General features: G+C 40.0%; 2 protein-coding genes across 4 annotated transcripts in view; one reads left to right on the forward strand and one right to left on the reverse strand.

The window, feature by feature from the left end:
- NGR-A19 (neuropeptide receptor A19) overlaps window positions 1-21,579 on the forward strand; it is a 77,110-nt gene that overhangs the window by 43,022 nt on the left and 12,509 nt on the right. For 2 of the 3 annotated variants that reach the window (XM_028170092.2, XM_028170093.2), the window contains exons 2-6: window positions 13,393-13,555; window positions 13,640-14,366; window positions 14,448-14,646; window positions 16,262-16,330; window positions 20,007-20,165. In XM_028170092.2, the coding sequence (XP_028025893.2) occupies window positions 13,717-14,366; window positions 14,448-14,646; window positions 16,262-16,330; window positions 20,007-20,165 (1,077 nt within the window). In that variant the 5' untranslated portion in view covers window positions 13,393-13,555; window positions 13,640-13,716. The remainder of the gene's footprint in view (window positions 1-13,392; window positions 13,556-13,639; window positions 14,367-14,447; window positions 14,647-16,261; window positions 16,331-20,006; window positions 20,166-21,579) is intronic. The other variant, XM_089730087.1, reaches the window with a different exon arrangement.
- Window positions 16,625-18,528, reverse strand: LOC114239735 (uncharacterized). The gene has a single exon (XM_028170094.2). It carries the CDS (start codon window positions 18,023-18,025, stop codon window positions 16,808-16,810), a length of 1,218 nt encoding a protein of 405 aa, XP_028025895.2. The 5' UTR covers window positions 18,026-18,528; the 3' UTR covers window positions 16,625-16,807.

The following is a 21,579-nucleotide window of genomic DNA, read 5'->3' on the forward strand; positions in this document are numbered from 1 at the left end:
CGGGCCCTCTCGGAGGAGGCCATCTCCAGGGGCGGGGTGGCTTTGGCGGTGTCGCTCGATATCGCCAATGCATTTAACACCCTGTCCTGGTCCGTGATAGGGGCGGCGCTAGAAAGACACGGAGTGCCCCCCTACCTTCGCCGGCTGGTGGGTTCCTATTTGGAAGACAGATCGGTCACATGTACCGGACACGGTGGGATCGTGCACCGGTTCCCGGTCGTGCGCGGTGTTCCACAGGGGTCGGTGCTCGGCCCTCTTTTGTGGAATATCGGGTATGACTGGGTGCTGAGGGGTGCCCTCCTCCCGGGCCTGAGCGTAATCTGTTACGCAGACGACACGTTGGTCGTGGCCCGGGGAGGGAGTTTTGCTGAGTCTGCCCGTCTTGCCACCGCTGGGGTGGCGCATGTCGTCGGCAAAATCAGGAGATTGGGCCTCGACGTAGCGCTCAGTAAATCCGAGGCCATGTGGTTTCACAGGCCCCGGAGAGTGCCACCTGTCGATGCCCATATCGTGGTTGGAGGCGTCCGTATCGGGGTCGGGGTGCAGCTGAAGTATCTCGGCCTCATTCTGGACAGTCGTTGGACCTTCCGTGCTCACTTTCAGAACCTGGTCCCTCGTTTGTTGGGGGTGGCCGGCGCGTTAAGCCGGCTTCTGCCCAACATCGGGGGGCCTGACCAGGTGACGCGCCGTCTCTATACAGGAGTGGTGCGATCAATGGCCCTATACGGGGCGCCCCTGTGGGGCCAGTCCCTGGCCGTGGGGGTGGCGAGGCTGCTGCAAAAGCCGCAACGCACCATCGCGGTCAGGGTCATTCGTGGTTATCGCACCATCTCCTTCGAGGCGGCGTGTGTACTGGCTGGGACGCCGCCTTGGGTTCTGGAAGCGGAGGCGCTCGCCGCTGACTATCAGTGGCGGGCTGACCTTCGTGCCCGGGGCGTGGCGCGTCCCAGCCCCAGTGTGGTCAGAGCGCGGAGGGCCCAATCTCGGCGGTCCGTGCTGGAATCATGGTCCAGGCGGCTGGCCGATCCTTCGGCTGGTCGTTGGACCGTCGAGGCGATTCGCCCAGTCCTTGTGGATTGGGTGAATCGTGACAGAGGACGCCTCACTTTCCGGCTCACGCAGGTTCTCACTGGGCATGGTTGCTTCGGTGAGTTCCTGCACCGGATCAGAGCCGAGCCGACGGCAGAGTGCCACCATTGTGATTGCGACTTGGACACGGCAGAGCATACGCTCGTCGCCTGCCCCGCATGGGAGGGGTGGCGCCGTGTCCTCGTCGCAAAAATAGGAAACGACTTGTCGTTGCCGAGTGTTGTGGCATCGATGCTCGGCGACGACGAGTCGTGGAAGGCGATGCTCGACTTCTGCGAGTGCACCATCTCGCAGAAGGAGGCGGCGGGGCGCGTTAGAGACGCGCAAGCCCGCCGCCGTCGAGCGGGGGCCAGGGAGGCGGATATCGCCCAAGCCCTGGCCCTCTAAGTGTTTCGGGTCCCGCTCATATGTCGGTCTGGGGACCGGCGAGGGGGACCTAAGAAGACGTCGTGCAAGCTGCTCTGCACGCGTTTTACGCAAGAGCATCCGGGTGATGGAAGGCCGGCTATCCTCGACCCACGCTGGTTCTGACCCAGCGGGGTATTCCGTAGGATAGCTCACTCTAACCGGCGCCATCTAGGCGGGCTCCGGATAGCCTGCCGACCGAGAGGGCTGGTGGTCGTGGCGCCGACGACCGCCAGTCCGGCGTCCCGAGGGGGAGGGTGAAGGGAGAGATGTGCTCCGCACTAAACACTTCACTTTCCCCCCTTTGCCTTTTCATGAGTTCTGTCTCATGTGAGGTTTGGACGTTGGTTGTTGAGCGACAGGAGGTTTTAGTCGGTTCGACTCCGACATGCTCCGCCCGCCGTCCCCAGTGGAGGGCGGAAGTCCGGCGATTTCCTCCTGACCAAAAAAAAAAAATATATAGTTTTAAGGTAACTCAGGTCAAGGTTCTATTTGAAATTCGCGGTTTTACCCTTTAAATGCCCTTCAACTCCTAACTATTTTGCTGCAGATATGCTTAGAACGTTGAGACCGTACGTACTTACAGGTCGTTACCACAAATTTGGAGTTTTTGTATCATAAATCGGTAGCCCGTTGAACCTGGTTGTAATTGTCCATAAGTTTTCCTAGCTAAATGTTATTTTATTTAACACGTATTTATTTACAAATACCTCGAAGTCGTACCAAATTAGTAAATTTATCTTAATACTGGGTGGGCATGAAGCTCGTCTGACAACCATCGCCGGTTCGGTATCTGGTGTGAAGGAGTGGCGGGGAACATATGCTCAGCACGAATCTTCACTTTGGCCCTTAAGCTGTGTTCGCAAGTTATTGTGTGACAAGGGGTTTTAGCCGCTTTATCTTTCACAAATTACGCCTACCGTCCCCAACGTGTAGGCGGAATACCGGCAATATAATATGCTAATCACCAAAAAACTTACAAGTGATACCCGGCTATTTTTACTAGTGGTAGGACCTCTTGTGAGTCCGCGCGGGTAGGTACGACCGCCCTGCCTATTTCTGCCGTGAAGCAGTAATGCGTTTCGACTTGAAGGGCGGGGCATCCGTTGTAACTATACTGAGGCCTTAGAAGTTATATCTCAAGGTGGGTGGCGCATTTACGTTGTAGATGTCAATGGGCTCCAGTAACCACTTAACACCAGGTGGGCTGTGAGCTCGTGTGCCCATCTAAGCAAAAAAAAAACCCTCGCTGTGACTATTTCGACTTTAATTTTAATAATGCGCTGCGCATTTTTTACATTCTTTGTTGAATTAGCTATATTACCTTTGATCGCAATCGGATGACTGGTTTAAAAACGCTTACAGAGCAAAAAAAAAAATGTTTCGTGCGGAGTATTCACATCAATAATATAGCATATTATTATATTAGATGTACCAATAATACAACATAGGGAATATTTTCGGAAGTCTGTCTGGCGCTTATTCCAATCCACGGCTCTAAATTCAATCTGCGTCGATGCCAACATTACTTTTAGAAATGATCTATGATACTTTAAATTAGTTTGTGTATGATTGATTCTTTACTTCCGGTTGAATCGGTAGTGAAATATCGACGTGCTCTGTCTAGTAAATCAGCAAAAATTTATTTATTATTGGCGGTTTTTATAATATGATTGATCATTCCATATATTGCGCCGTGATCTCGACGTGTTATTTTAACGCAGCGCAAACTTAGACTTCCTGTAAAAACAACATAAATTACTCATTGAAAAGATACATTTTATTATAAATTTCTTATTTTTATTGAGCCACAGCAGCGCGGTGTTCTGTTAGTTAGATTTAGTTTAATTTTTCTACCTGAAAAAATATGTGTTGCTAGACGGAGACAATTTTTCGCATGGAAAAGCGGTTCCTAAATGTTTCAGATTATGCCGTTTCTATTTCTTTAAGAGACTCATTCTTACATTAGGCAATAAAAATATTATAAATAATAAGACCTTCGTAAAAATTAGTAGACTAGCGTATTTATACAACGGAATCTTCAAAAACGTTACCTTGAAAACTTCTTGAATTTAGGAAGAAAATTCCCAAGTTGGTATCATTGCTTGTCACAAAAATTAGAAGACTTTTTGGCGGGAACGCGAGGAGTGAAGTTGTGTGATTTGTTTTATTTTGTCTATTTAGTGTTTCTTCAGGTTTAAATGTGTAATAATGGTGGTTTATTAACTGTTTAATATCTGTGAAAGTGCACAAATGTGGGAAAATGAAACAAAGCTGCTGGACGTAACTTCTCGGGTTCCTCCAAAAAGTCCACTGAAAAAATCTCAGTAAATGACCACCATTTTACTGCGATTATATTTCATCCCATATCATCTCATTTCATTAAATTTCATCCCAGTTGATTAATGTCTCAAATTAATCATCTTCATTTCATTTCACTCCATATTATCATTTTTCATAGAATTAAGAAAATAAAGTAAAATAAGACATGACTTAAAGGTCTTAGTTACCAGGTCATAAAATCTCTTAAAAAAAAAAAAAAAAAAATTAGAATTGCATTTGACAGTTTTATTATTTAATTGAATTTTTTACTTTACTTGTTACGTAGATAAGTTTACGGGGCTAACGAGTAATGTACGAGTTTTTACTGGTGGTAGGGCCTCTTGTGAGTCCGCGCAGGTAGGTACCACCACTCTGCCTATTTCTGCCGTGAAGCAGTAATGCGTTTCGGTTTGAAGGGTAGGGCAGCCGTTGTAACTATACTGATACCTTAGAACTTATCTCAAGGTGGGTGGCGCATTTACGTTGTAGATGTTTATGGGCTTCAGTAACCACTTAACACCAGGTGGGCTGTGAGCTCGTCCACCCATCTAAGTAATAAAAAATAATAATGTAGTTACACAGATATCCAAAACGTGATTCCCGTCGCCTACCTTGAGACATGAGATCGAAGTCAAACTCCTTCAAACTGGAGCACATAACCACTTCGCAATGGAAATAGCCAGGATTAGTGTAGCTTTCCGTCCTGGCTTAGAGTACGAACTCTGGTGGTAGTTTGTAAATGGCAAATGCAATGTAATGGTAATATAACCCAAAAATGCCAAATTCTTATGCATGATATGATGATGATGATGATATGATATGATTCCTATATACGATAAGAGGGCATTCTGATGCTGCACCGGCCCCACATAATACCCGTGAATCTCTTAGTTCATTTATGGCACACACGGGAAGAGATGGCTTTATCACACAGCCAAACACTAAATAAATGCTACTCAAAAATATAACATAGACGTGATAGGCACGTATTTACTTGATTATCAGATAATAATGTTAGGAGAAAAAAATCGGTTGTCTGTAAAGTCGGCTTACTGACGATAGTTGAACGTGACAACGTCATAAGAAAATACTGATGGAATGGTTTCATTTTTTAATTATCGCAATTATCGTTGCTATAAACAATTGACACCACATTCACTTTTCACTGAACTTCATACTTGGCGAAAATATGTAAATGTATTATTTGAATAGCAGCTGTCCACGCGGATGCATCGCCCACTCAAGTAGGAGAGAGACAGATGTCGAACGCTGCCGAACGCGGAGGCCGATTGTGCCTCTTTGTCGCTCGTTGCACGCTCTCGCTTGCACTTCAAGCCTTAAATGGAACGCCTCAGAGCGAGGTAACGCCGCATGAGTCATGTTTTTTCGTGCGTGCAGCCGGCTCCATCGAATTATAAGACATTGTCACGTCAAAAAGTATTTTTCATGTATTTCGAAAATAAACTTTTCTTGTAATATGTACTACGAGCTTAAACACAAAGTCAACGACATGGGGCACGTTTCAGTGAATGCTGCGGGTCGCAGTTAATCCTCTTTATATATTAACTTTCTAGTATAATTTTGCTAAGTTACTTTGAAAGAATCATTTTAGCTTACTGGATAACCGTTTTATTGAAATAACTTTTTAATGAAATTTGCTGAGTTATATTTATAGAAAAACCAGTCTTTTTTTTATAAATCTTTGTTTCACGACAGCTTCAAATTCATTAAATAAATCAATCCCAGCACAATCATTTTTAAAGGTTGATATTTATATTTTTGCTGTCCGTGCGCAGTAGTGCTAAAGCGCCGCTTGATGGTAAATGGTTATCGGAGTTTTTTTTATTGACTTTGTTAGCTCACCTGATAGTAGTTAAAGCTTATGGACATCAGCAATGTCAAGGGTAACGCCAAGCCGCTGCCTACTGCTGAGGACTTTCTACAAACCTCGTTTAAAAACGGACATGCGATGGCGCTCTGGAAAAACGTTAAAGGGATGTTTATTCCAGAGCCGAATGGTACGTGGCAAAAAAGATTTCTGGATGACTGCAACGGTTCCAGATAGCGTGGTTGATGTATAATCCGGGGGCAGGAGGTGTGAGGGTAAAAAGGAGATGTAGGGATAATCTCGAACAATTCCTCAGAGCACTCACTATGGAACATACAGTGCAAAAAACACAAAGAGTCGAAGTCCCTTTGTAGATTTCAAGCGATCCGCGAGAACGCGATATAGTTACCTCATGACGTCACCACCACCACCACCACTTTGTTTATTACAATAACAATTTCGAAACTAGAATTGTTTCCTGTGATATTGATATCCTAAACCATCCACTTCGACACCGAATAGAAAATATCTTGCCATTTTCTATCAATTGCCATTTCAAATGTTTGGACCAAGTGAAGGTGTGTCATGAAGGCATTTATTGCTCAAATTAAATTAGCTATATGGCCCTGATGTATGCCGAGTTTACTTATAATAGTTTAAATGGTGAACGCGCAAAAAACAAATAAATTCCCTATTTTACACAGACTACTAGATTATCAGACTTCTACTATTAGATCGCTGGTTCTAGGCTGAGTTTTCTCACAGCTTTTAGTTTGAAGTCGTCATGGCCTAAAGGATAAGTAGTCCGGTGCATATGTGCGTATGTAGCGATGCACCGGTGTTCGAATCCCGCAGGTGGGTACCAATTTTTCTAATGAAATACGTACTCAACAAATGTTCACGATTAATTTCCACGGTGAAGGAATAACATCGTGTAATAAAAACCAAACCCGCAAAATTTTAATTTGTGTAATCACTGGTGGTAGGACCTCTTGGGAGTCGCACGGGTAGGTACCACCACCCCGCCTATTTTCGCCGTGAAGCAGTAATGCGTTTCGGTTCGAAGGGTGGGGTAGCCGTTGTAACTATACTGAGACCTTAGAACTTGTATCTCAAAGTGGGTGGCGGATTTACGTTGTAGATGTCTATGGGCTCCAGTAACCACTTAACATCAGGTGGGCTGTGAGCTCGTCCATCCATCTAAGAAAAAAAAAGAAAAAAAACTCAATCACAAGTTTTTTTTAAATCATATGCTAGTTTCGTCAAGCGTGTTAAAAGAGCTCGTAATTTATTAGCATTGCTTAGATGTTTGATTAGTTTTTTTATGTATCCCGAATTTCTTTATCGTTATTAATTGATGTATGTTTATGAAAACTAGTGGTACCCCAGTAGTCGAAATTCGACTATAATTAATTGAAATTATAAATTTGAACATAGCTATAGTTAGTTCTATTGTCAAAGACTATATTTCTATAATCATAGGTTTTGCCACTAATAGACTATAGACAAAATTAAATATTAATATTAAAAACAAACAATATTAATCTATTCTCAATTTCACTACAAACTTTAAACAATATCAAAAGTTTGACAATAAACAAAGAGTATATAATTATGTGGTGCGTCAAATACATGGTAGTTTGTGTAATGTTTTTTTATAGAGTTAATGCATTTTTTATACATAATGTAAAAATAATAGCATTCTACACTCCCTCCCTATATTCTCTATAAGTGTGGGAAATTTCATGCTGTTCCGTCCGCGCAATTTTCGTAAAAAGGGATACAAAGTTTTTGCTTCACATATTAGATAAGTACTCAATATCGAGTATGTTGTAAATTTAATACCTTTGTCGACTCATACGATTAAAAAGTTTTGTCATCGTACATGTATACTCATAATGAAAAGGCGAGATTACGCTTGAAGAATTTCATTATCTAATCCAAAATTAAATGTAATTTAGATTGTCGACGTTGAGCAAATTATTTTTTAAATGCTTAATGTCTTCCTACTGATTTTAATGTATGATTCAATACTCTTTTATTCATGGAAATGTCAATTTTACTCAAAAAAATTATAAGACCTAATATGTAAAGGTCAATATAATTGTCTGCGTGACCGCCTTGATCGCACCAGATCAAATATTCTAGTGGCAAATATTCTTGAGAAAGCCAGAGTTACTCTTTTAAGCACGCATCTAGCCGATATGGCAGCTAATTTACTGTACAAGCAGTGTCATTGTGGTTTGCTACTTAGAAAAAGCGACGCGACACAATAACTCTTATCTTGGCCGCCGCTAATTACATATACTCTTCTTTTTTTTACCTAAGCTGATAGCCTTGAGAGGCTATTTCAGCGTAACCTTAACTAGTAGGTGAGCTCACGGGGCTCAAACCGAAGTGATGCTAACACTGACCCTAGCAAGAGCAGTGCTTCGCAGAATCTACCACCGGATCGGAAACGCGACCCACTGAGAAGATCCGGCGAGAAATTCAGTGGGCTGTGTCTATGGGTTAATTCGCTCGTCGAGCCCTTCGTCGCATGCGACGAGTTCGACGAAGACGGTGACCGGTACATATACGACCCAGGCGATGGAGCAACGTAAAACCCCCGTCGCCCTAAGCATGTCGGATCCGCTCTAAGTGCTTTTAAGCTGTTCAAGCCCCGATCACCGCCCTCGTCGAACTCGCCGATTACGACGATGAGCTCGCCGTACGAACTAGCCCATAGAAAAACCCACTAAATTTCTCGCTGCATCTTCTCCGTGGGCCGCGATTCAGACCCGGTGGTAGATTCTGTGAAGCACTGCTCTTGCTAGGGCCATTGTCAGCAAACTCTCTCAGTTTAAGCCCGTGAGATCATCTACCGGTCCGCGTGTAGCTGGAATAGCCCCTTAGGCTACCAACGAAACAAAATGTGGTCATTCCCACATCCCGTAACTCCCATCCCCATCCCATACCAGGTTTTTTTTATCAACGAGCAGAGTAACTCTCTTCGCTGTTATGCTGACGTATTTATTTTTATCGTTTCTCTCTCTGACTCAGTAATGCAGTAGTTAGCGCCTCTGATTGTTTCGCCGAGGGTCGTAGCTTCGATTCCCATTTCGGCCAAGCGTTCGTGTGATGAACAGGTTTATTTGCTCTTTGTCTGAAAAACGTATATAACTATCTATATTAGTATCTGGTACGCATTACCGGGAATCGTAAATTGGGGCCGCATGATCGTCTGGGATTTGTTCCCAATCATTTATTTTTATTATTATTTATTTAAAAAGTTTTAAATGTTTAAGGTTTAATATTAAGGATTTAATTACGGATTTAATTAAGGATACTACAAATGGCTATCACATTTATGGCGTAATGTAGATAAAAGGCAAATGGAGACGTAGAAGGTAATACATATTAAATTTTATATATAATATATCGTAAACACATACTCCTATATAATATGTAGATATGTGATACTGTATATGTATGTATATGCAGAAATATGAAGATTTTAAAATTTATTACTATTAATAAATATTTTTTACACCTCGATCATATCTAGGTGGCTTGAAAAAATAATCTATTAGCTAATTTCGTCTTTGCACATGTAGTTGAACTAGATACTTTTGAAATGTCAATTTTGCAAAATACATAATTAAAAAAGAAGTAACATGTAATTACATAAGATGCAAAAATGCTATAGACTTACCCAGCGTTTTATATTCTTGTTTAATATAAATAAACAGAATATAAATTAACAGAAGCGTAGCATCGTCAAAAGAATTTCAAGGACAGCTTATATGTTGCGGATAACTTACACTGATAAAGGGCGAGGGTTTAGTTCCAAAACATGTGTCACTTACAAATTACATGTGAGACTTTGCTAGATGTAGCTCACGAACTTGGGTTCTGTTTATATATCACAATATTTCATTTTCTCTTGTCTCACTAAGCTGTGGTTGTTACGTAATGCTGTAATTTTCGTGATAGCGTTAGAAATCCTATCCTGGAGGGGCGAAATCGAAGTGTCATTAACATTCTGTAATTGTTTTTATGTCTTCCAAGCCGGAACTAATAATTTACCGCTAGTAATGTACTGACCACCCGACAACAACCTTCTTTACCAACAAAATACTTTGGACTCGATAGTTAAATTAGGAATAAAAATAGTGGAACTATTAGTTTGGATTGGTAATAGCTAGTAACTAGCTCAGAGGGGTACGCAGCTTGTAAACTGTTTCGAGATCTTGTAATATAAAGCTGTAATAAAAAGATGTCCTTGTCTCGCCTACAATATCCTTGGTTAATGTCTCTTGACACAAATCTCATACCGTCAATGTCCTTACCCATTTTTACAGCAATTTTCCTGGCTCAACATCGGTAGAGGATTATAATTAAATAGTTCGTGTATATTTAGCTATATTTTTGTATTTTTTTTAACAAAACATATTTCTTAGAATTCTGATGAGAAGGATTCTAAAGATTTTATTAATCAGACTGTTCAATTTGTTTTTTTACTACGCAGGGCCGTATTTCTTTTGTATGAGTGATTTCGAAAAAAAAAACACAATACATCTGCAAGAAGATATGGCAAATTCATCAATAATAGCTTTGGTTCTATTACGGAAAATAATAAATTGCTATTACAACAGTGGCTTTGCCGATTCATCCCTAAATGAAGTATAAGGGGCGCTTACATTGTACAAGGTTAAGATTAATTAAATATTTACCCGTTAATAATCATTATGATCTCTCTTCTGTAGGCAAATTATTTAATGAATGCTTAAAATAAATGTTTAAACCTTAGTCCAGATTAAATTTTTCATAAAATCTATGTATGTATATAAAAATGAATTGCGGTTCGTTAGTCTCGCTAAAACTCGAGAACGGCTGGACCGATTTGGGTAATTTTGGTCTTGAATTATTTGTGGAAGTCCAGAGAAGGTTTAAAAGGTAAATAAATATGAAAATGCTCGGAATTAAATAAAAATAATAATTTTCTTTTTCTCTTTGACGTGTCTCCCGTCGGACGGATTTCGTTTGTTTGTTTTAAGTTTATTTTATACAAAAGTTTAGGTATCTTATTTATAGATTGAGGCTCTACGAAGTCTGCCGGGTCAGCTAGTATATCATAATAATTTCTAAATAGAAAAGTAAAAATAATATGATACGAATGCGGCATATCTTTTGAAAATATTTTTATAAGTAGGATCATGACGGTAATCTAAACATGTCAATCATTGAACTTCAGTGGCAGTTGATAGAAAATATCAGTGGCTCTCAATGTGATATTCCAAAGAACTGAATCTATTTATTTTTCTAAACATATTATTGTTTTATTTGCCTGTGTAGAACATCTAACATCACTTCAAGCTGTTTACTCCAGTTTAAAATTAAATGTTTACGTAACGTTGTTTTCTGGGCGTTTAAATATATATTTTGAAATAGAAACAGTATTGTTTTGTGCGTTTAGTTTTTAATGGAGTAGCTCGTTATTTTTACAAAAAAATTTGCTCTTGTAGTAACTTAAATATTTCATTTTAAAAATAGCTTTCCTACGCAGCTTTGCCCGCGAACTTTATTGTTCGTGTCCAGCGGCGTATTAAGCTTCAAACTAGAATTTTATAGTTTGGGCGTGAAAACGTAACTGATAAAATTAGTTATTTTCGCATTTATAATATTTAATTTGGTATGTAACTTAGAAGCAGAAAATAAAATTCCAAAGACTTTTTTAATATCTTGTTTAAAAGAAACAAAACATACATTCTGGTGGTAAGACCTCTTGCAAGATCCGCGCGGACAGGCACCCTGCCTATTTCTGCCGTGAAGCAGTAATGCGTTTCGGTTTAAAGGGTAGGGCAGCCGTTGTAACTATACTTGAGTCCTTAAAACTGATATCTCAAGGTGAGTTGCGCATTTACGTCGTAGAATGTCTATGGGCTCAAGTAACTACTTAACACCAGGTGGGTTGTGAGCTCGTCCACTCATCTAAGGAAAAAAAAATCTGTTTCATATTAATATCTGCTACATGTGCTAAGCTACGTTCACATATAAACCATAAGAACAGTCTTAATTATATGACTACGATCAACAGAATTCCGAAAAAATACTACATTAATAAAATCTGTTTAGTAGTTCCGGAGACGTGCGAAGAAAGAAACGGACAATGTGTAATCTTGAATGTAAAGTAATCACTTTGTTTAGTAGAATAGAGAGATTCAATTTTAAAACGTTCATCATTACTCATGAATAAATAACGTATCCAACGGATGTTTTTTGTTCGAATCTCATGAAAACTTTTTGATATAAAATGCGTTATTAATGAAGTATTTTCTCTACTGAATTGATGACTAAGCAAGCTCATGTGACCGATCTTGTATTAAGTGAATACTGGTATCCCATAGACATCTTCCTTGTTTTTTATTGCTTAGATGGGTGGATAAGCTCACAGCCCACCTGGTGTTAAGTGGTTACTGAAGCCCATAGACATCTACAACGTAAATGCGCCACCCACCTTGAGATATAAGTTCTAAAGGTCTCAGTATAGTTACAACGGCTACTCCACCCTTCAAACCGAAACCCATTACTGCTTCACGGCAGAAATAGGCGGTGGTACCTACCCGTGCGGACTCACAAGAGGTCCTACCACCAGTAAGAAATTTCGTTTCGGCTTGAAGGGTGGGGCAGCCGTTGTAACTATACTGAGTTCTTAGAACTCAAGGTGGGTGGCGCATTTACATTGTAGATGTCTATGGGCTCCGGTAACCACTTAACATCAAGTGGGCTGTCAGCTCGTCCACCTATCTAAGCAATAAAAAATAAAAATAAAAAACGCATTACTGCTTCACGGCAGAAATAGACGGGGCGGTGGTACCTACCCGTGCGGACTCACAAGAGGTCCTACCACATCGCAATCTGTTAGTCATCACCCACTTTGAGACAAGGAGTTAAACTCTTAACTATATTGAATAAAAATCGACGTGCTTTCTAAACTGGAGCGTATGACTGCTTGCCGCTAGGAACAGGAAGAATGTCGAATTGTGCAGATTGGAAGTAGCGCAGGCTTATCAATCTCTTCAATCTCTGTCGACAATCGCAGTACACTGTTATAATGCTCAAAGAACATTACTGCCCATTCTCCTGTGAATTCCTTAGTCACACCTACAACACCTACGGGAAGGGATGGGGTTGTGCTGTGGCTAGATCGACACCACAAAATATCTTTAATACATCAGAAAATTTAAAATAACCAACCTTTAGTTACGGAACTGTATGTTGTTATTGAAAACACATTACATTTTATGAACAAGCGTTTGAAACAAAACGTTTGTGTTGCCATGTCGTAAAAAAAGCTATTTTCATGCTCGTCGGAGAATTTAGATTCATTTAATGGTTTTTTTTTTTCATCTTTTGTTGCTCACAGTCGCAGTTGATATTCTGCACAGTACAATGGGCATATGCATATTATTATGTATTTATAATATTAGCTTTTAAACCATGTTATATTGGTCCTCAAAGATCGTGAAATAAGCATAATTATTTGATTCTATGTACCTATTTTATGAATAGAGTCGGTAAAAATCAGTCACACGGAATAAATTACCGTAGCATCGTATATTCAGTTGTTATGTAAAAGCTAAAAACTTAATCAAAGGCTTACTTACGATATTTGATTAGTTACAAAAAGCTATACTGATTATCAAAGATCGCTTAATACCTTGTAAGGCTTCTATATATTTTGACCTCCACTTTTACCTTAACAGGTACAGTACGGTAATACAAACATGTCATGTCTGTGGAAGTTGTGAGTTTGCGTCATAAATTATGCTAATATATGAGTACATTCGCTGTGCGATGCACTGGTGGAGCGAGCCGGATTCCACTTACGTCAACATCGTCAGGATGAAAAGTTAATGGCATATCTTGGTAGGTTTCAATGAATCATAAACTTCTGAAAGAGTAAACAATTTACGCGCTTCGATAAACAATTAAAGTTTTGTTTTGTTTCAGATTAAATCTCATAAATAAAGAGCAACACTGAAGTTACATGTTCTGAGGATGTAAAAAATGACGAAATACTATTAATTATGTTGGACATGTATGAGTCGGAATCGATAGACTTTGATTCTAGTACGCTGTCAGACTTCCTTATACGCAACGTCACATCCAGTGAATACTATATAAATGCTACAGCCTCGTCCAACTTAACGAAACTGGATTACGACGCTATATGCAATCCGAGTACATCCTCAGAGAGCTTCTTTACTTCTGCGACATTCCAAACATGCGTTTATTTCATGTACTGCATCGTTTTTGTTGTGGCACTTGTTGGAAACGGACTAGTCTGCTTCGTTGTACAAACATCGCCTCGGATGAAAACGGTCACAAATTATTTCATAGTAAACCTGGCAGTGGGCGATATCCTGATGACGTTGTTCTGTGTGCCGTTTTCTTTCGTATCAATGCTTGTGCTGCGGTATTGGCCCTTTGGTGGTATTATGTGCAAAGTTGTCAACTTCTCACAAGCGGTTTCAGTGCTCGTGAGCGCATACACTTTACTAGCTATATCGATTGACCGATACATGGCAATAATGCGCCCATTGAAACCTAGGATGGGTAAAACCGCAGCAAAAATGGTTGTCGCTGGCGTGTGGGGAGGTGCTATTGCGACCGCCACCCCTATATACGTAGTATCAAAATTGGAGAGACCTGCAGAGTGGCATAAATACTGTCAACTGTGAGTAAAACAAACGTGAAAGCTATATTATACAAATATTAAGACGAAGATTCTCGAATATAACAAATATGGTGTTTGCAGAGATATTTGCCACGAAGAATGGGACCACGTGGAACAGAGTGAGCGTTACACCTGTGCGCTGTTGGTGCTTCAGTTTGTATTGCCACTTAGCGCTCTTGTGTGTACATATGCTCGCATTGCCCACGTAGTCTGGGGCGGACGACCACCCGGTGAAGCCGAAAGTACAAGAGATTCCAGGATGCAACGATCAAAAAGAAAGGTAGGATCCTCACAATGTATAAAGACATATCGTCTTCTCGCATTCAAACTGTATAATCTCAAAACTTACTAATTTTATAGGAGAGTGTTTTAAAGGTTTAACGTGTAATATTTTTAATATTAATCATATTTGCAACATTTATTTTTTATTGAAGTGAAACTTCTTTAGGCGCATGATGGTAAAATTTTTACAGAACGTCACGCAGGTATGCAACGCAAGTGACATCAAACTACTATTAAGTACTTGTCAAATGTCAGTAGTAGTAGTAGTTGTTGTATTTTTCCAACTGGAAAGGCAAATGTATCATACCATACAGCCTAATATTTTATATTTTTTTTGTGAAAAATGTTAATAGGAATTGAAATGAAATGAAAAGAATTTGGAACATTAATCAAATAGCATGAAATTAAATTAGTCAATTCAATTGGCAAAATATTAGTCATTTACAATTTAGAAATTTAAACATAATGTGACTGTCAACACTGAGGTTTGAGATTGACATTTGGCTTTTTGGCGGGAACGCGAGTAGTGAAGTTGTGTTTTTTGTTTTATTTTGTCTATTTAGTCTTTCTTCAGGTTTAAATGTGTAATAACGGTGGTTTATTAACTGTTTAATATATGTGAAAGTGCATTAATGTGGGAAAATGAAACAAAGCTGCTGGACGTAACTCCTCGGGATCCTCCAAAAAGTCCACTGAAAAAATCTCAGCAAATGACCACCATTTTACTGAGATTCTATTTCATCCCATATCATCTCATTTAATTTAATTTAATCCCATTTGATAAATGTCTCAAATTAATCATCTTCATTTCATTTTATTTCACTCCATATTATCATTTTTCATAAAAATAAGAATATAAATTAAAATAAGACATGACTTAAAGGTCTTAGTTACCAGGTCATAAAATAGCTTAAAAAAAAGATTGACATTTGGCAGACTTTTGCCGGGAACATATCTTCCTTTTTCCCTTCCTCTAAGTCTCGGAAATTTAAAGTTTCAGATTTGTATAAATATAAGCAAGAATTATAAATTACTTCGCCAAAAAAGTTTCACTTCTGACATGTGTACTTTGTACGCACGTACTTTTTTTATCAGTTACATTATCTGTCTTTTAAAGTAAGATAAAATTATGTATTAATTTTGTTAATAGTGGTCAAAACATAGGTAAACTTAAAAAAAAATGAAAACTAAACTAAGCTCTTTTGACAGTATTTATGAGAAAAATACTGGTGATACGAAATGTTTACGCACATTAACTCAATTTCGAATATTTTTGGAAATTGTACACTTTTAATGCGAAAAGGTGATGTAATTTATTTTAAAACATTACTACGACAATTTGTTAATCTCAATAATCAAATCGATTTAATCTATATAACACAATTTGAAAATCAGAAGATTTTCAAAGTACGGAAACCTGTGCAAGCCGATGCTAATGACATGTGCATGTTTTAATGCAATCACGTGGCCGTGTCATGCAAATTAAGGCGCTGTAAAGCCCTATCTATACTTTAATTGGAGCTTTTGGTGTTCGAGTCATATGCACATAGAAATAGCCGGTAATACTAAAGGTTTTTTTTTCAATTTTAATATTAATACTTTCTGGTTTTCAGATGATCAAAATGATGGTGATTGTTGTAGCAGTATTCACGGTTTGCTGGCTCCCACTGAACATTTTTATTGCAAGTATTAACTGTCAAAAACAATAATCACGATGTTTCAGTTGATTGATGTTCGTTAAATAGTCCTCTCGGCCGGTTTTATTACCCCCATGTCATATCTGACTAATATTGACTTGTGCCAGAAAAGGATGTCACGTTATCAACTGACGTCAATGGACATAATCGTTTTCAGTTAAAAGCACAAATTAGCAGCTAAAATATGTTTTAATTGATGTCTTTTTACATCATCAATTAAGTCGTTCTTAAAATGATATTTCGATTTGAGTAAAAATACCGTTTACAAAGACAAATAATCAAAAATAATCTCATTTTGATGAAGCATTTAATTTTCACTAATAAATAGCACAGAACTATTTTCGGTTCATTGACTTAATTATAAAAAATAAAATGTTTTCACCACATAAAATGTCCAATCTTAAATTACAACCAATTACATTATAATGTATTAGAATATCATCGGTAATTGGTGTACTATAATTACTGAGTTTCGTACACTAATGGTGGATTATGAGGGTCATCAAATTTACTATTTGATGCGCAGTTAAATAAAACTGTAATGCCTTGCGCAAGAAACATTAAGCACAACAAAGAAATAGCAAGGCACGATAATATTGGGACACTGAAGTAAGGGCAGCAGTTCACTGTCGGTCCAAAAGTCACATTGCTACTAGATCCATTTCGAAGAATTATGGACGATCCAAGAGGCTGAATTCGATAACGCGGTATAGCTATGGAGCTGCCGTCACGTGTGTTTACTATCAGCAAAGGTTCACCACAAGCATAAGACCAGTTCCACGGAGCTTTGGCAAAAACGTTAGTCCGACCGACTTCTTCACCTGCCTCTAAAAGGGCTATATTTTCAAGTACCCACTCGTCTTGTCGCGTCAAATCGAAATTAAATAATAATTCAAAGTCGGTATACGCCACTTTCGTTGATAATTTATTTCGGCTCCACGTTTCCTCGGCTACAACGGGCATTTGATTAAAAGTAGCTCGACGTGTTGGAGTCGCAACAGTCACTCCCGAAAATCGGAACATGGCGCCTTCAGAAACAACCGTAACATCCAAATTATTGACTGAAGGCATTGGCTCTATCGATATGAAGCGCGGTTTCTCTATAACGGCCGGATTGATTTTGCCGGTGTAGAATGCTACAATAGGCCCTCGTTGTAACCCTTGCATGTTCATGTAAACATCTCTTATGATGGTATCGTGTCTCCTGAGAGCCATAGTCCTAGTTTCGTTTTCGTAGTCGTTAAAAAATACGTAGATATAGCTGGCGCTCTTGAGTGATAAATTGTACGCAGAATCTAAATGAAAAGTATTGTAATGTAGGGAATGAAAGATTTGAGCGAGTACTTTATACGGCTCAATAACAGCTGGAAAGAATTTGACTTTTCTTTCAATCAAACCTCTGTGTAAATGAGTAAACGGAGTTCCCAATTTATCTTTTGCGGTGATTTCCTCAAAACTCAAGAGTTCCTCAACGAAAATTATTATACCTTCGGTACGTTTGATTGTTTCCCGTATTATGTCAGCAAACTTTGCAGAGCTCATAGTGCTGAAGGGATTTGGTGGTATATCAATATCTTTTAAAACATTGCTGTGATCCAATAAAAACGTTGGTAGCACATCTTTATGGCCACAACAAACGTGAATCAATAGAATTAAGAGATTCAATTTTAACACTTTCATTTTAGACTTGATTCACTGCTGTCATGAACAAATTTGACACAAACGACATATCTTTTGTTTTTTTTTTGTTAAGGAAATTGGAGAAAACTTTTTCGTGTAAAACGCATTATGAATGGTATATTTTATTTATTCATTATATAGATAAAGCTGATGAGGTTACTCATCTAATGTTAAGCAATTCCTGGTGCTCATAGCCGTCGCAGTATGCTGTCCCCATGAAGCCGAAGTCTCAACTGTATTGTGTTCCTTTTCGCTTCGGTTTGAAGGGTGGCACAGCCATTTCGCAATACGATTAAGACAACCGCATCTTCTGTAGGTGGAGCCATTCGTGTTGTAACATGTTCCGGCTTTGATTTAGTTTCGAGTCGGGTGTTGGTATTCGCCTTGTGATATCAATTTGTATCTTATTAATAGCAATAGAAATGTAAATTATGGTGGTAAAAATATAGGCCACGGTGGCTATCAGTTAAAAATTTAATCAATACATATATCGTACATTTTCGGTGGTACGTAATGAGTTGCAAATTGTGGAAAAATTATCAAAGCCTGTTCATCACATTTATAACTAGTCAGGTCATAAGTATTGTCACACAGTAAAAACTTTTCTTTTAGAATGCTGGCCACAAAAAAGTTTATTGAATTCGAATTTCGAATTGTTCATGAAAATAAAAATGTATACTTTTAGAATTTTACTCATTTTTAAATATGGAGTGGACGCTTAAAGAAGACCGTGTTGCAGTTATTGCGTTGCATCGTTACGGCTACGCGCCAATTCAAATTTTTAATATACTGAAAATTTTGAATATAACCAAAAGGTTCGTTTATCGTACCATCAAACGATACAATGAAGACTCTAGTGTAGATGACAGGTCAAGAAGTGGTCGCCCTCGGTCTGTTAGGACTCCAGCAGTGATAAAAGCTGTGAAGGCGCGAATTCAAAGAAATCCCAAACGTAAGCAGAAACTGTTGGCCCTTCAGATGGGGTTAAGCAGAACCACGGTGAAAAGGGTGTTAAATGAAGATTTAGGGCTTCGGGCATATCGAAGAAAAACAGGACATCGTTTGAATGCTCGTCTAATGGACCTGAGAGTGAAGAGATGTCGCGCTTTGTTGTAGCGGTACGCGGGAAAAAAATATCGGGAAATTCTTTTTTCGGATGAAAAAATTTTTACCGTAGAAGAGAGCTACAACAAACAAAATGATAAGGTGTACGCATACAGTAGTGAAGAAGCGAGCAACCGTATTCCGCGTGTCCAACGAGGTCATTTTCCATCCTCGCTCATGGTATGGTTGGGAGTTTCTTATTGGGGCTTAACAGAGGTACATTTTTGTGAGAAAGGTGTAAAAACGAATGCAGTTGTGTATCAAAATACATTCCTGACGAACCTTGTGGAACTTGTTTCTCATACCATGTTCAATAACAGGCACTGGGTATTCCAACAAGATTCGGCGCCAGCTCATAGAGCGAAGAGCACACAAGACTGGCTGGCGGCGCGTGAAATCGACTTCATCCGGCACGAAGACTGGCCCTCCTCCAGTCCAGATTTGAATCCGTTAGATTACAAGATATGGCAACACTTGGAGGAAAAGGCGTGCTCAAAGCCTCATCCCAATTTGGAGTCACTCAAGACATCTTTGATTAAGGCAGCTGCCGATATTGACATGGACCTCGTTCGTGCTGCGATAGACGACTGGCCGCGCAGATTGAAGGCCTGTATTCAAAATCACGGAGGTCATTTTGAATAAACTTTAGTGTCATAAGAATATATGTTTTGTTAAGTTCATTTTGGTATATGAATGGTTACATAATGAATAAACTTGTTTCAATTATTTTACATTTAACATGTGACAGAATTTATGACCTGACTAGGTATGTGCCCGATGTGGGAATCGAACCCACGACCCTCGGCTCAACAGTCAGGGGCGCTAAATACTGAACCACTGAGTCAGTCATTACCTAACGAAATATTCTTTTATTCAGGTATTATGGACGCTACATGAAGGAGATGATGAGTGGGCTGCATGGCCAGGTATGCCCTATGTTTGGTTCGCGAGCCACTGGCTGGCGATGTCACATTCCTGCTACAACCCCATCATATATTGCTACATGAACACAAGGTATCGACGCGGCTTCAAACAGGTACAAACAACATCTTAATAAGTCAGATTATTACTACGTTCGGCTATATTTATGTTCTCAGATTGAATATGATCAACTCGATAATATGATCGGGCAGAAGTACAGGCTGATTTTGTTTTAATTCTACCCCATTTAGGCTCTATATCAACGTTTATCAATGTTTTTGTCTCATTGAATAATTTTATTCATAGCCCGGATGCGCCATAAAAGCAATTTCATAGGTCCTTTTTTTTTTTTTTTTTTTTTTTTTTTTTATGATTGAAACTTTACTGGTGGCCCGAAGGCCTTTCCAGTTTCACCAGGACAGGTGGGCGAGCAAAGGCTCAGCCAAGAGGGGTGGGATTTGCTAACAACTGCCCGAGCGCCTCCGAAGGAGACCTAACAACTCAAGAGCAATTGTTTCGCGAATGAATCTACTACCGGATCGGAATCGCGACCCGCTGAGAAGATCCGGCGAGAAACTCAGCGGGCTGATGCATGGGTTAGGTTGCACGTCGACCTCTTTGTCGAGTTCGACGAGTACGGTTACCGGGGTCCCTAAGCCTGCCCCTAGTATTAGAGCTGAAGGCATCTAATGCAAAGGTTATTGGATCTGATGGATCCGTAACGACGTGTCTAGGGCGTCGACGGTGACTGGCTCCTGCATGATCAGGATTCGGGGAGTAGTCAGCGGCGGCAACGATAAGGCGATTATCATGACGCATAGCCTTATCGAAGTATCGTTCCGACGCTGACTTCATGTATTTCCGAATTGATTCGAGGCCCAGGTCGTCGTGTAGGTCAACGTTCCTCACGAACCACGGAGCCCCGACAGCTAACCTGCAAAAGCGGGATTGTAGGGATTGGAAGGTGTCTATGTGTGTGCGGGCCGCGTGAGCGAACACCACACTCGCGTAAGTCATGACGGGCCTTATGCAAGTTTTGTAAAGTGTCACCTTGTTCCGAAGGGACATTTTACTCCGCTTACAGATCATGGGGTAGAGTCTACCGAGAATAAACGCGGCACGGTCACGGACTGATTTTATATGCGGGCGGAATGTCATCGATGCATCCAGGGTAACGCCCAGGTACTTGACCTTCCTGGCCCAGGGTATGGGTTGTCTAAAGAGAGTAATCGGGGGTGTGAGATTCCTCCTCCTAATCCGGGAGGAAATCCGTGTGGAGCTTCCCCTCTGAAATAGCACCGCAGTACTTTTCGCTGGGTTGATGTCTATGCGCCATTTTCGGAACCACTGTCCTAGGGCTAGGGCTGCGCTCTGAAGCTTCTTCGCGATTAGGGACTTATTTCTACTAGAATAGTAAACAGTCGTGTCGTCGGCGAATAAAGCTAAATGGGTCGGCGGCGACCGGGGAATATCGTTGACGAATAAGCTAAATAGGAGGGGTGAGAGGACAGAGCCTTGCGGGGCTCCAG

Source organism: Bombyx mandarina, chromosome 09, assembly GCF_030267445.1.
Source record: "Bombyx mandarina strain Sakado chromosome 09, ASM3026744v2".
NCBI lineage: Eukaryota > Metazoa > Arthropoda > Insecta > Lepidoptera > Bombycidae > Bombyx > Bombyx mandarina.

Coding starts and splice junctions, on each gene's coding strand:
- LOC114239735 (XM_028170094.2), bottom strand. CDS start 18,025: ATGAAAGTGTTAAAATTGAATCTCTTAATTCTATTGATTCACGTTTGT.